At 39.6% G+C, this 15,778-nt stretch overlaps 1 protein-coding gene across 8 annotated transcripts in view; it reads left to right on the top strand.

Annotated features, from left to right (window-relative positions):
- Positions 1-704: 704 nt before the first annotated feature.
- LOC122790302 (TBCC domain-containing protein 1-like) overlaps positions 705-15,778 on the top strand; it is a 563,587-nt gene continuing 548,513 nt past the window's right edge. The window contains exons 1-2 of one of the 8 annotated variants that reach the window (XM_044057812.1): positions 705-784; positions 3,499-3,674. In XM_044057812.1, the coding sequence (XP_043913747.1) occupies positions 3,500-3,674 (175 nt within the window). In that variant the 5' untranslated portion in view covers positions 705-784; position 3,499. The other 7 variants (XM_044057808.1, XM_044057811.1, XM_044057815.1 and 4 more) reach the window with 7 other exon arrangements.

Here is a 15,778-nt window from a genome sequence, read left to right as displayed (position 1 = left end):
TTGCCTCACGGCAGTAGGTTCTCCGGTTCGATTCACGGCTGGAGTGCTTTCTGTGTGGAGTGTGCATGTCCTCCCAGAGGTCGAGTAACCTCCAAAAGACATGCATGATGCGTGAATGGGCGTGCCTTCGCTGAAGGGTGGGCGTTGGGCTGGCAACTCGGCACCCTAAAAAAGTCTACTGCCAATCATTAGCGGACCGGAGTTTCGTTGTGGCGACCCCTAACCGGGAAAAGCCGAAAAGACAAACAAACAAAACAAAACTAGGATTATCACCTGTCTCTCTCTTTGGGCAGTTGTGTCCTGCGGAAAAAAGGCAAATGTTCTGAAACCTTAGAAAACAAAATATTTCACAAGTTATCCTTAATAGCTGCATAAAATGTTTATTTTGTTTTTGAAACAACTACGTTACTTCATGAAACGGCATAACCAACTGAAATGCTACAAGAATAAACTTTGATTTCGGCAAAAAAACGGAAGTTCTGCACTGCCCTTCATATGTTTTGCCTTGCAAAATCTCAAGTTTCTACAAAATACCCTACTTCGAAATTTGAAAAGGTGACAAAACTTACCGTACTTAAAATAAGAAACGTTTGCCATATTGATGTACAGTTGAAAGCAGCCACTTCACTCACTCTTACAAACTACACTATCATATTTACCGCGCACACATTTCATGAACGCGTCCTTTTACACATGCGCCGTGAACAAAAAGTGTCTAGCGTGATGCTTAGGGAAGATAAATAGTACAAATTGGTGGATTTCACTAATGGAACTGCGACAGCTGGTAATCTGTAGATTTACACAACCGATTACTAGAAAGCTTTAGTTCCATCTTTGTCTTGGTAGTCTTTAGTTTATAGTGATGTCTTGGGTTCCTTTGCTCAGATACTTTTTGCTTGTTCTTAAGTTACCACTGATTAGTTTATTCAGTCTAAAACTTAACAGATGGAGAGATACTAGAGACAGTAGAAGGTTTGAGAAAGTTACTTCCGAAAGATTTCGACCATTGAGTGAAGAGGCCCTGGTGCTTCTGTTAATGAGTTCCGTTTTAATTAATTGCTAAGGCATAGAGTGAACATTTAGTTGGAACTAATTGTGTGGGCATTTATTTCTTTGGCTTGTTCACTTTTTTGTAAGGAAAATCTTTGCAGGTGCTTTTTGATGAAACCAGTAAAAGTTAAAAAAGTAAATGTAAACTAGAGTAGATAATTAATATCTAGGATTGTTTTTTTTTTTTTTTTCATGTATTCAGGGTATTTAATTGTTGTGTAGACTTTCTCGATGTCAAATATGTTTGTTTTTACTGCTTTGGTACTTTCAGTATTTTTGCTTCGGATTAGCCCTCGTACTTCTAATATGTTCCTAGTTTATATTATTTGGTTTTAGCAGTATTAGGAGTGGTAGCAGTGGACTAGCTATTTTCATTAACTGTTTTGCATACCTCTCAACATATTTGTTCAAGGATTTGGACATTTTCGCTAGTTGTTTTTGCATACCTCTCAAGGTCTTTGTTCAAGAATCTGGACAGAACCAAAAAATAAGGAGCACAAAGGCCCAAAATCAGAGGCATTTTAAAATGTAATTTAAAAAGTTAATATAATAGGTTTTGCACCAAAAACCAATTTTGAACATTAAGAAGCACGGACTTTAATATCTTACATTACTGACTGAGTGGGTTACCACCTGTCCCACTTTGCGATGGACAAGCCCCTCTTTGGACAGTTGTGTTCTGCAAAAAAAAAAAAAAATGGCAAATGTCCTGAGATTTTAGGACAAAAATATTTCTTATATTTTCTTTAATACTTGCACAAAACAATTATTTTGTATCTGAAACACCTAAATGTTATAAGGAACAGACGAAGCAACTCAAATACTAACAAGAATAAGCTTTTATTTTGTAAAAAAAGTGAAGTTCTGTCCTTTGCAGGGCAAAATATACCCACGGCCAGTACAAAGTCTGACGTTTCTACAAAAAATGGCCCACTTCAGGCATTTGAAAAGGTGGCAACCCTATGACAATACTACTCCAGGATTTAACTGAAAATGGAAATTTTTATAAGCGGGCAAAAATGTAAGGAAAGTCAGAGACCGTTAAGAGGTGTATTTTGACATTTTCACAAAAATCTTTGCAGCAGCTCATTGTTGCATCACGTAAAAGCTAAATTATAGTTGGACAGGAGAAATTATTCCCAAAATTTTGCCCCGTCTTTTCCCATCCAAAATGTGCCTTCTGATCCTATTGTATTTTTAACCTTGCTGAGCTTGTTTGGGGTGGCAGCTCATTTTAGTTATTAAATTTTAAAGAGTACAACAGTTAGCTGCATGAAGATTCAGCCCTGATTTTTATGGATTAGCAGTGGCTTATTTTGTGTAAACCAAATGGCTGCAATGATGTCTGAATTACCAGGGCACTGCTATAGTTAGTCTCCATACCTGTAGCACATATGACTTGTGCAGTGAAAATGCTAAAAGCAGTATATAATACCCAGTGGCGTATAAGATTTGGGCAGGTGCTCCATATTTTAATACAGCTACTGAAGTCAGGACCGGCCTTTGGTCAACTGGTGCCTTAGGCAAAAGGTCTCCACAGTGCCCTCCCAACCCCACCCTGTGCCCCCATCTGATCTACCTACACAATCCAGATTACTGGAAAAGTGCCCCTGCTACAGTGGTGCCCTAGGCGACTGCCTAGTTGGCCTATGCCTAAAGCTGGCTATGACTGAAGTATTTCATGCAGAGCTTAATTTCAATGTAAACTGTCAGTTTATTAAAGAACAGTTGCAAGCTGGCCAGTCTTTTGTTTCAACATTTATACTTTACATCATTACACAAGCATGTGTGTTGAGTGTATTAAACTTGTATCCACGGTTCTGAGTGGTAGTCAGAAATGTACAGGAACTCTGATGTGATCAAAAATATCAAATGAAAAGTTTTGCTGTGAATACTGACTAAAGAAATGACTGTTATTTGGAAATTATTAAGAAGTGGTATGATGACTCATGTTTTGTAATGCATGCATCTAATAAGTCTGTCACTTTAGAAGACCTTAATAAGTTACTGTTTGAAGGTTTAATTCCATATACTAGCAGAAAAAATACAAGAAGTTCTTAAGATAATATATGATGTTCTTTTTGTTTCCTTTTGGCTTAATTTTTTTATAACTTAATTACATCTGTGTACATTTTTTTATCATTAAAAGAGCAGCGAAGAGGAAATTAAACCAAATGTTAGTACTTTATACAAGAAAAATATATAGAACTGGAAATGTGCTTTAAATATACATCATTTTAATAACCTGATTTATAACAATGTAAAAGACTTGAGAATTTCATATTCTTGATGGAGTTCTGCCCAGTAGCAATAAATGTAAGAAACCTCATCACGAAAGGTATTATGAAATCCAAATTTAATAGTAGGTGTTTTATCTGATAGGAGGTTTGTGCATTCCTGCTCACAGTCCTCACTGAGTATGTATTATGTCTCTGTCTCTTGTAACAGGATGCCTTTACATATTGGGTTACCTAATCTCATCATCCACGTTACTAAATGCCTTGCTCATCATTCCTTAACCCTTTGGCAGGCAGCATTATCACCACTTTTGTTGTTCTACAGCTTTTTCCAAACAGTTTGGAACTGTATAACTACTGTGCTGTGCAGGTGGATGTTACATGCAGGTATGATCACTTCTCATTTGTCATATTAATGATGCCAGTCTCTTGCTGCCTTGTTGAATTGTAGTTCTAGTACAACTGAATGTTTGACCAGTGAACAGTGACATTTGTAAATAGCTGCTGAAAGCTGATGTGCTCTTTATTTACTGTTGAATGGATGGTGAATTCAGTGTGGTGACTGTAGAATTTTTATATGCATTAATCTGACACTGAATCTGTGTATTTTTTTGCAGGTATCTTGTAACAACTGTTTCTGTGATGTCAACTGTCTCAGCTAGCTTCTGTGTAACTAGGCATTTATTTTTCTGTTTTATTCTGTGTTATCTACAAAATACCTTTCCTGTAAAATGATCCCTTTTTTCAATGAGACATCTGGGAAATGAATGAAATAATTTGAACATTAGATTTGTTAATAGTGGTAGTAACCCCCCCCTCCCCCCGCAGATACTTTTATCTACACCAGCTTGTGGGGTGCATACACAGTTCTGTGATACTTTTTATGAAATGCATTAATTGGCAAGTGCCAAGTTTGAAGTTGGAGTTTGCAAACTAATCTTTTTACGTTGCCCTCTTTTTATATGGCAACGCAGTCAGTTTTTAAATTGTGTTCTTTCATAGAAGTCCCTAGCAGGAAATAGTGAGTGTGAGGCAGCATCTTTGCTTTTCTTTAGCAGTTTAGGAGTAAAGTAGAAAGTGTTCCTTTTTGTTTGAGATGTTGCAGCACAGTGAATGCACATTTTTGATTTGGCACTACTTTGAGAAGTTGCCATACAAACCAGTTTGCTCTTATTTTCTGTTTTAGTTGTTTTCTCTAACTTGGGGAGTCAGCGACTGATAAAAATAGCATTGCAGATTTACAAAAAATGGTTCCGTGTAAGTGTATAAACTTTCTGGCTTGGGTATCTGTAGATTTTAATGCTGCATGATGTGCTGCGGCAAGAAGCCTGATATGACTGTTAAAAAGGAAATTGTTCTCAAGCTTTGCACTGCTGTTCATGTCAGGAGGTTACAGAGTACTTTTTATTTTGAACCGTGTCAGTAATCCTCCTACTTTAATTTCTCGAGTGCATCTTCTGAGCTAGTGAACTTGTGACATTGATTACCGAAATGAACAGAAAATGGCATTGTGTGTGGAAGGGAGAAATTTCTTGGCTATCTCCCACACCATCGTTATGCTGACCTTGAACCTTTTTTGAAAAAGTTAATGGAGGAACACCATTCTGTTTTACAAGTGAAAGCTAAGGACTGGTCTCCAGAGGCCTGCATTTTCATCTCTTTGCTGTTTTTCTCTGGTGCTGAGTATGCAGTGGTGATTATGTGAGAAACATGTAGCTGCTGCTTACATATTTGCCATCCTGTGGATTTTCTTAGTGCCCCTGACTTTGCCTGCTGTAATTTCCCTCCTAGCCTTCAACAAGGGGTTGCCAAGCAGTGTGAAAAACTAATATCTACCGCTAAAGGAGAAAGAACTGATCTTTAGTATTTAAAGCATTTGCCTCTTCCCCCAGAATGGCACCTACATCGCACATGGAATCTGTGCCTATATACTGTCAAGCTAGTTTCAAAGAATCATAGGAGGTTACTAGGTTAATAGGCCTGGGGCCCTTATAAGCCTAGCCAAGAGTTTATCCCAAAAAAGAAACCTCAATCGGCACCTGTTGCCCTGTCAGTGAGGGACACAAGTGGAACCCTGGGGACAGATTTGTGGTTTCCCATCCACTCATCAAGGTTGTACTTTAGAGGGTCAGTGACGTCATTTGATATGTATGGCAAGTGTATTCCAGAGATTAGGCACCTTCTGGGAGACAAACCTGTCTCTCCAGCAGGTTTTGCTAATGTTACATATTGGATTTAGGCCTTTCAGTCAGGTAATGTGTAAGGAGTTAGACTTATGGATTTGGGCATCTCTAGTAGGGCAGGGTCCAAGATTGCCTTGTAGGCGATAGGGCAGGGTCCAAGATTGCCTTGTAGGCGAGACACAGATCATCTCTGAACAATCTGTACAATACCGAGTACAGTAATAGTGATTTGAGTCTGTCCACATAGGTCTGGTGTTGGAGACCATGGATTGATTCTCTTTGAGGTATTTATGTGGCCTTTCCAGTTGGTGCAGGTGTTTGGAGTGGTACGTACCAAACTGGGCATTGTACTCGATTACTGGCCTAATGAGGGAGGAGTATAGAGCGGTAATAGCCACCTTTTTTCTGGATGCAATCCCTTTACTTATGAGATGAACCAAGTAAAAGGCTTTTCTGACCACTGCCGCTACATTGCGGTCAAATGTGAGATTGTTGTCAGCCTATGTACCCAGGTCTGTCACCACAGGTTGTGTGCTTAGGGGGTTGCCGTTGTAGTAAATAGTAGGGGCCATGTTTGGCTAAATGGTATAATAATACATTTTTTTTAGTTTAAGTTAAGGCCAGGACTTTGGCACCAGTCATTTGTTGCTGTGAGACCCTCTTGTAGTATGTTAGCATCATTTGCGGAGTCAATGGCAGCACCTAACTTACAGTCCACAAACTTGGTCAGCCACAGGCCTTTTGTCTTTACTAGCCCACAGAGAAGTAGATGCCAAACAGTTAGGGTCCCAGGACAGATCCCTGGGGAACACCACTAGTGCAGGTTTGCTGTCTGAGGTGGAGGCACCTGTTTTGACCTTGTGGGTCCTATCGGTGAGCCGGTTGGCCATACACCTGATGAGATGGGAATTTACATCAAGTTGTGCTAGCTTTTCAGTGATGACGTTTAAGCTAAAGAAGTTGCCTACTTTGGGTGAGAAGTTGTCTATGAGCAGATGGACAGAGTGTTGGATCTTGATCACAGTGCAAAACAATTTTGTACTTGTTCCTTCAAAGATCCCATAAAATATACTCTGTTGCATAATGCCACAGTCAAGTCCTAATTGTCTGTATTCCTTTATTAGTGTCTAGGATGATAGGATCATAGGAGGTTACTAGGTTAATAACCCTAGGGCCCTTACAAGCCTAACCAAGTTTTACCCTTATGTCCACAATCAGCACGTATCACCCCTGTCCAAGAGGGACATAGGTCAAACCCATGGGGTGAATTAACAGTTACCCATTGCTTTTGAAGAGGGCCAGTTAGGTGCTCTGCTTGACATGAAGCGGGAGTCTGTTCCAAAGGTGTGGTAACTCTGGGAGACAAATCTGTCCCTCCAGCAGGTTCTGTTATTGTCTCATACCAGGCTAGGCCGTTAGAGCAAGTAACTCGTGTGCCATTTGTCTACATAGTCCCACTAGCTGATCACTAATTATTTTTATGAATTTTTGGGCAGAAGCTAGGACTTAACTGTGAAGAGAGAAATGCTTTATGAAGATGACATGCTGCTGAGAATTTGTTATGACGGTGCAGAAGTACAAAGTATAAACTCAGATATATCTATGTGTTGAGGGGAGGGAAAGAGTCAGCTGAAATGAGTTTCTGATGTATCCCATATGTGCACACCTACAAATGTGACGGTACATTTGTACTTTCTTCTGCCTTTTCTGCTATTGGCAACACCCCACCCCTCAAGGTTAAACACCCCACTCGGTGCATCATGGCTCCTGACTCCCAGATAATCTCCTAATAAGCAGTAAGACCCCAGTGCCTCTCCTACTGCTTACATCAACTGGACACCTGAATCGTATTTTGGACCCTGCGTCCTCGTATGGTTTATGCATGTGTCTGGGAACGTGCCTTCTGGCCATCTGTAACTTTATCTATCTCACTGTTGTTCTGGGTTGTTGTGGTGCTCTAGTACATCACCTTGCCACTGCTATCCCTACTCTTTCTTCCCAGTTTTCATAGTCTATACTGTCCTGTCTACCCTACTTTGCTTCCTTTTGGCATTCTCCTAATATTTTTGTCTCTCCTCATCTCCACTGGTTCTGTCGCTACCTACTCTCCATTACTTCTTGTGCACCCTCTAAAACAACTACTTACAATTTTCTCTTTCCCATATCACCCACCTTATCTCCTCTATTGGCATTTTTCAGCCAGATTTCCTCCACCCCTAGCTTCTTTGCTGCACTGTTTCCTCCCTAATTCCTCTCCTTTCCTTACCTTGCTGATTGTTTGTTTTTTCTTTTTTTTTTTTTTTTTTTTCTCAAAGCCTAACTGGAAAGGACTTCTTCTCCTGGTCCTATTTGACTCTCAGCTCCTCTTACACCTTGTTCATCCCTCTTTTTCCCTCCTCAGACTTGATAACCTATCAAGCCCTCTGGTAATGCCTTGCCCCATTTAAAATACCTGTTTAGGGTTGGCGCCTTCTCTGCTACCGACAGCATTCCCCCCTTCAAGGTGATGTACAAGTGGCATTTTTTTAACCTAGATTGTAAGCTGAAGCTGTTTTTATGCCATTTTTGTTAAAGTATATGCAGTCTGCCCTTTGTATGTAGTCTCTCAAGTCCTGCAAGTTTGTTATGGTAGTATGATTAGGGCAGACCATTTTCTTTTTGTTTTCTCTCTTTCACAAAAGATTTGCTAGCTCATTTGAAAACGCTGTATTTTAACCTAGGGCTCTGATATCTTCTATACACAAGGGAAGTCAGTGTTATAAAGTTTCCGTTGTGGGAGCAACAGTAATAATACCATGGCATTGCTACATGGTATTCTGCTGTCCTAGAATGAAATGATGCAGCCGTAGTTATTAACCTATATTCTTCTGTTGCTATTTAAGCTGCCTTCCTGAGCTTCCTGTTTTAGAGGAACGAAAACAAGACAAAAGCTGTGCTCAGGTGCATTTGTTGTACAGATTTTTTTATTTTGTCACTTAATTTGCAACACATATACCCAGTCTTCCTCCTCAAAACTTAGACGTTTGGATTATTGATGCTGTGGTTTCCAGGCCCTGTACCTTTGTATGTATGCATCTATAAGTTTTACTTTTATAGTCTAACAGGTCCTATATTTCCTCTCTGTTTTAATAAGCTAATGGAATTGAATTGTAGATAAGTATTTCATCTGACATGGTGCTGGCAATATAGAATGGCTATAATAATTTGATTTTGCTGTTATGTCTTTGCTCATTTTTCTCACACTCTGTTCTGTAGCTCTTGCTGACCTCCTCCTCTCAATTTCTTATTCCTACTCACCCCCCCCACCATTTCTTTGTGTATCTTGCATTGGTATTGGATCCCTCTTTTTTTCTAAACTTATACCTAAACTACTGTATCACATATTACCCTACAGATTTTCTTTTATTAGGTTAAACAACTTCTCACCCCCCCCCCCCCAGTGCATTGTGGCTCCTGGCTACCAGATAAGCTCCTAATAAGCAGTAACACCCAAGTGCCTCTTCTACTGCTTACATCCACTGGACACCTGAATCTTATTTTGGACCCTGTTTCCTCGTATGGTTTATGTATGTGTCTAGGAATTTAGCTTCTGCTGAACTGTAACTTTATCTGTCTCATTGTTATTGTTTTGTGGTGCTTTAGTATGTCACATTGCCACTGCTATCCCTACTCTGTCACTTAACTCTGTCTTCCCAGTTTTCGTAGTCGATACTGTCCTATCTACCCTTTGCTTCCTTCTGGCATTCTTGTAATATTTCTCTCTGTCTCTCTCTCGGTTCTATCACTACCTAATCTCCACAACTTCTTGTACACCCTCTAAAACAACTACTTACAAGTTTCTCTCTCCCATTTTTCACCCACATTATCTCCACTGTTGGCATTTTTCAGCCAGATTTCCTCCACCCCTAGCCTCTTTGCTGCGCTGTCTCCTCCCTAATTCTGCTCCTTTCCTTACCTTGCTGATTATTTTTTTTTCTTCAAAGCCTAACTGGAAAGGACTTGGCCACTCCCTTCGCTCGGGGTCACTCTGCACCCATACCCTATTCCCTTTCCCACCCACCCAATAGCAATTACATTTATAACTAGCTATACCCCACCCATAATCCAACCAAGCAATCTACACTCAGCCCCACCCACTCAATATATCTAATTAACCAACCACTCTACCATCATTTACTACCTACTCCTACTTTCTATATTGGTAACTGCTACCCCTGCCCACAGTCCCTCTCTGGGACCTCTGCATTCATCTCATAGCTATGACACTACTAACTGTGATCATACTACTCCTTCCTCTGTCTCTGTCTCTTTCATTCCTTCATCTCACAACACTTCTTCCCACTCGCGCACAATTCTTATCCACCTCTACCCAATCCCCCAACCACAAATCTTCCTCCAACATATCTTCTAGTCTGTACTCTACTAATACATTGCTATTCCTCAAACACAAAATCTTTTCATACTCGCATAACACCCTATTTAAAACTGTCCTCGCAACACAGTACAATTCTTAAGTGCAAACTGCTATCAACATTACACTGACAGTGCCACTACTCTATCACAATGTGGGGACATCTACCCCAACACCGGACCTATTGCCTCTTCCCCTCCCAAATCTCACAAATCCCTAAAACTCACCACCATTAACATACAAAGTATTAGAAACAAAATCCCAGAATTCCATGCCTGGATATTCTATTCCAGACCTGATATAATTGCAGTAACTGAGACTTGGCTAAAGCCGTACATAAAAGCCACAGACGTATTCTCCCTCCAGATTTCTCCTAAGATCAGACAGACCTCACAAGAAAGGGGGAGGAGTTCCACTTCTGTACCATAACTCCTTTACCCTCATTCCCCACTCAAACTCTATTCCACAATTCTCCACAGCAGAACTCATCATAGCACATCTACAAATGAATGAATTCAAAAGTCTCTGCCTGGTGGTCGTATACATCCCCACCAGGTAATAATATTCCTATATTAGAAGAAATCTTAGCCTGGACTTCAAACAATATCCAGAAAGAAACCATCTTAGGTGATGTTAACATAAACTGGCTAGATCATACAACTACCTCTCCCAGTGTAGCCATCAATCTCTAGAACTTTACTCAAACTTATTACTAGCATACCCTGACCTAGAAATAACAACAACAGTGGTTCTGTTCTCTACTGGATTTTAGTTTATGACCCTAACCAAATTTCTTCAGCAGGAACTTTCCCTTGCAATGTTAGTAACCATCAGCCTGCCTACACAACACGCAACACCTCCACTACCTTAACCCATCACCAATACAGACCCACCAGACGCTAGCTAACTTCAACCCAAAGAACTTCAACAATACACTCAGTAAAATAAACTGGAGTACTGTAAAATTCCTACCCCTAGTTGAAGCCATTGAATTATTCAGTTTAATATTCCTAAACATTCTCAATAGAATGGCCCCCTTTCGAAATTAATAAAAACAAATCTGGCTTTCTAGAGAATCCAAACATCTTATGACTACAAGAGACAGAACATGGAAAAATGGCAGAAAAGCAAAAACCCCATTGAATTCCAGCTCTTCAAATGGCTCCGCAACAGTCAAACATCTAATCATTAAAGATAAAAAAACAGTACTATCTCCATCTCCAAAATAGCTGCAACTATAACCCAAAAAGATTTTGGAACTCCGTCTCTACTCTTCTAAATCCTGGCACCAAAAGCAACCCTTGCTCAAACTCGTGCTAAACTCGCTTCTTTCTTCAATTCCTACTTTATAGAGACTATATCCAAACTGTCTGTCACCTTTCCTCAAACTAATTATAACAACAACCCCACAACTCATTCCTCATCAACAAACTCTTTTACTTTCTCTCCTATTCCTACTTCCACTATAGCCAAGTTCTTACTAAAAGTCACACCTGGTAGTACCGCACCAGACAACCTACCCCCTAAGTACCTACAAATGTCAGCCAAATTATCAGCTACCCCATCAGTATTCTCATAAACAGATCTGTACAAGAGTCCTACGTACCCTCCCGCTGGAAAAAAGCCTACATAATTCCCTTACATAAAGGTGGCAACACTGAAATCTCTAATTTCCGCCCTATTGCCATGCTATCCCCCATCTCTAAAATAATAGAAAAATGCATCCAACCCCAATTTATGAATTATCTACTCCAAAACCAACTCCTTTCCACTACTCAGCATGGCTTTCGACCTGGACACAACAGTATAACTGTTCTCCTATCCTTCTTGAACACTGTCATCCTCCATCACAATGATAGCAAACTTCTCTCTGCACTCTTCCTTGATCTATCTAAGGCCTCTGACACCATCTCCCATTCTCTCCTCTTTTCTAAGCTGTCACACCTAGGCATGTCCACTTCTGCTGTTGACTGATTTACCAACTATCTTACTAACAGACCACAATCTACCAAATGGCTTCACTCCCTCTCACCTTTTACCAATACTGCCACAGGAGTTCCCCAAGGATCAATCTCGGGACCCCTTCTTTTCAGTCTTTTCACTAACTGCTTTCATTCTGCTATCACTCCCGGATCAGTAGTACAATACGTAGATGATTCTACTATTATCTGCTCTGGCACTCCAGAAACAGAACTTCTTACCATGACCCAAAATGCTTTCTCTACTACTAAACTTTGGATGATTAACCACCATCTTGCCCTTAACCCCAATAAAACCTAACTCTTGATCTTTACACCCCCAAAAAACACCACTTTTAATAAATCAAACTTTACCATCTATTCATTCACCAAAACTGCCATAAAGGTAGTTTCCCCCATACCAAGTTACTCGGCATCATTGTAGATGATAACTTTAACATTCGGCCAACACATTCACAACAGTATCAAAGAAAGCACCAAAATCTCGGTACCCTTTATAGACATAAACACTTCTTAAACTACTCTACTAGAAAAACACTTGCCAAACCGTTCTCCTACCCACCCTCCTCTATGGTGCCCCCCATTCTTACAAATATCCAGTCCTGCTTAAAAACTAAGATGGACACCTGCTATAACAAAAGTAAGTTTGTGACCTGTGCATATCTTCCCATCACTGCCATTCCTTTACAATCCCTGAACTGGCTTGAACTCCCACAACACCTCCTATACATTCAACTATCTACAGCGCACAAAATTTATGCACCAATCTCTAAAATACCCAGCCGTCACATCCCTTCTAACTATCAGCCAAACCGGCATCTCACATCTGAAAATTGATCCATTATCCAAGTAAATAGACCAAAACTCCCTGTAGGTCAGTATATCTCTACTCTTTTACTGTAGCCAAAGTCTGGAATGCTCTTTCACCTCTTCTCCGAAACATTAATAGTACCCCCTTATTCAAAAAGTCTCTACATCAATAGCTCTCCTCTCAGTGGCTCTGCCCATGTACCATCTCCAATTCCTTAATAACCTGATTTCGTTATTGACCCTTCTAGCCCTATACTCATCTTTTTCTCCTCTCAAGTGTCACCCTTGAAAACCTTCTTACACCTTATTTTGCCTTTCATGTTGTATGAAAAATAGTGTAGTTACGCATACTTGTTTTATGCATATTCTATAAGCTAATCTGCATAGTCTGTCAAAATGCACTATATAAATGTATGTGTATGGCTTATCTGTCTTCTGTGTTAAACACTTCATACATTTGTTACCTTGACATGAATCAAAGTTGATTTCATAACTTCTAGCAACATAACTGAACTAAGTTCCAAGTATTTCTCCTGGCTGTATATAAGCTATGAAATGTTTATCACTTTGGAAACTCTTGTTTAACTTTTTTATCTTGTATTCTGTTATGGAGTTTTTCTCCCCGGGCCTCCACTAAAAATGGGCTCATTTCAGCCCAGTGGACTTTCCTGGTCAACAAAAGCAAATAAAATAAATTAGCTGGGATGAATTCATTTTGTGCCACTGTTATGGCAGATGCTAGTTTAATGTGTGTGTAAAATTTTAATTCCCTTGAAAGGCATATAGTTAGTTAGATGGGCAAGAAGCAGGTGTAGCTCAGCTTTTTACATTTTTTTTGGGGGGTGGGCTGAGGTTCTTCATACATTGATTCAGTTTCATAGCTTAAACATGTCTAAAGGTTTGAAACAAACCTTTCTTTTCACACAAAGGTGTTTGTGTGTTTATGCATGCAAACACTTTTCTGTGTGAAGAAAAATTAATTTTGCATCCTTTAGAAAATTAGATAGTTTTAAATATGTCTTCCAAACATTGAAGACTAAACATTTGGAACCATGTTTACAGCATTTAATATTAATGGATGGGTGGGAGGGGTTTACATACTCTGGGTTCCAGCTGTTATTTTACTGGATTAGTGTAGGTAAATTGTGAATTACTTATGTAATTGCCAGACTGGACAGGTGATCCCTAACGGAACTGACACCGTGGTTGCACTATGGATGCTGCCCCCATGACAATTTAGCTTTTAGACAGTCTTTGTGTTCATCTGTTAGTCCTCCTGGACTCTGGTTCAGTCTGTCAATAGTGTCCAACTTACGTGGATTCCTTCAGATCAGACTCTCTCTTCTGTGGCGCACCGCACCTTTTGGAGTGGTATTAAATGTAGGGGATATTTGAGGTACAGCTTCCGCTTGTGGCATGTGTAGTAGGGACTTGCACTCTTGGAAGGACTTGGAATGCTAAGAGTATTCTAACTCTTTCAGCAACATGATGATTTTATGTGTTTTATTTAATACTGAAGTTTTTCTCCTAAAATAACAGCTTTTTTATCTGAATAGTAACAGAGTAGTGATTTTTATCTTGATTTTTCAGTTTCTCATCCCTAGAAAACAAATAAATAAACATTCCTACCATTTTTTTTACACCTGAAATATTTTATGTGGGAATTTATTTCTGCCTACTCTCTATATTGGATGGGGCACTTCTCTAGAATGGATACTGAAGATTTGCCAAAGCCAGCTTGGCTAGATTTTTTAAGTACAAACTTTTATTCAAAGATGACAGGTTAGCCAGGGAAAGAGGTAGCAGGTTAGCCAGGAAAAGGGGTAGCTTCACCTTGGATGTGACTGTGGGGAGTGATCGAGAACTAGGAGACATAACAAAAACGTTTACCATTAACACATTTCCTAATTAATTGGTGAAAAGGGGATACTGACACTCTGCCTCCAGAGGCAGCTTGAAATTTCACAGTGCTGCCTTTGTAAGTAATGCATGAGACAGAACACCTGAAATTATTTTACCTGCATTGTGAAACTTGTGTCCTGCTTTGAGGACATAAAGGGTAGGAGAAAACAAAAGACAAGAAAATTGAATCCCCATTATAAAATATTAATTTTCTAGATTGACATAGGAGGATTTTAGTACTATATAAAATAACCAGGTGTGTGTGTCTGTTCCTTAAGTTTTTTATATTTAATAGTAATTTAGAGAAAATGTCTGGCCAGACCAAGGGGACTTTGAAGATAGGAGGCAATAGGACATATTTGGTAGATAGACTTGCAGCACTTGTTTGGGGGGGGGGATCATTCACAGAAAATAAGTAGACATTAAAGATGCCTTTGTAGAACTCTAAGGTCAGTTCTATGCAGAAACATAAAAACCGGTATTGTACTTTCATTAAATAGTGATTTTTAAGTACGACTGATCCTTCTGCAATGTAGATACTTATTTATTTTGCAATGTATCCCCAGAATGGACAAATGGGCAGTGTCATACTGACAGTTTGACTTTTCAGTATGCCATTTCTTTCTTCAGTAGTGCAGTGTGTGATGCCATGTTGTGATCTGCCTGCACTGCATACTTTCAGGTGCTTTTTTCTCGCCATTCACTTATAAAGACAGTACAGTGAATTGCTGGCTTTTTTGATTGCTTCTTTTTAGTGAACTAGCTCTTGATTTGTTAAACGTGAGCTGCTAAACTGTGTTCATGGTACATTTAAACCTTAATGCAGTCAGTGATGTCTCATTTAGCTTGTACTTGTATGTCGTGCTTGGCACACGCATAATTTTTCTGTTTGGGTTTACAGCCAAGAACCTTATTTCATTGTCTAGCAAGTAAGCATAACCTAGTCTAGCACAACTGTAATGAAAGCTCTGTATGCATTTACTCCTCCTCCCTCCATACTAAATCGTATTAGTAGTAAGAAATGAAGGACTTATAAAATGGCACCTTTGCTGTTATCATACTAGGTGTACTCAAAACAGGGAAAGTCAGTTGTATTTAATTGACTCCTTTAGTGAAAGTATAGCCACAGACATTATTGAGATCATTTCAAGTGCCCCCACCCCCAGTTGTGCTTGGTATATTAAAGATTAACAATAGACTAAACTG

This window comes from Protopterus annectens, chromosome 16.part0, assembly GCF_019279795.1.
Source record: "Protopterus annectens isolate FY-2018-M chromosome 16.part0, PAN1.0, whole genome shotgun sequence".
Classification (NCBI taxonomy): Eukaryota; Metazoa; Chordata; order Ceratodontiformes; family Protopteridae; genus Protopterus; species Protopterus annectens.
Note: the sequence above shows the minus strand (reverse complement) of the source record. Positions and strands in the feature narration are given on the sequence as shown.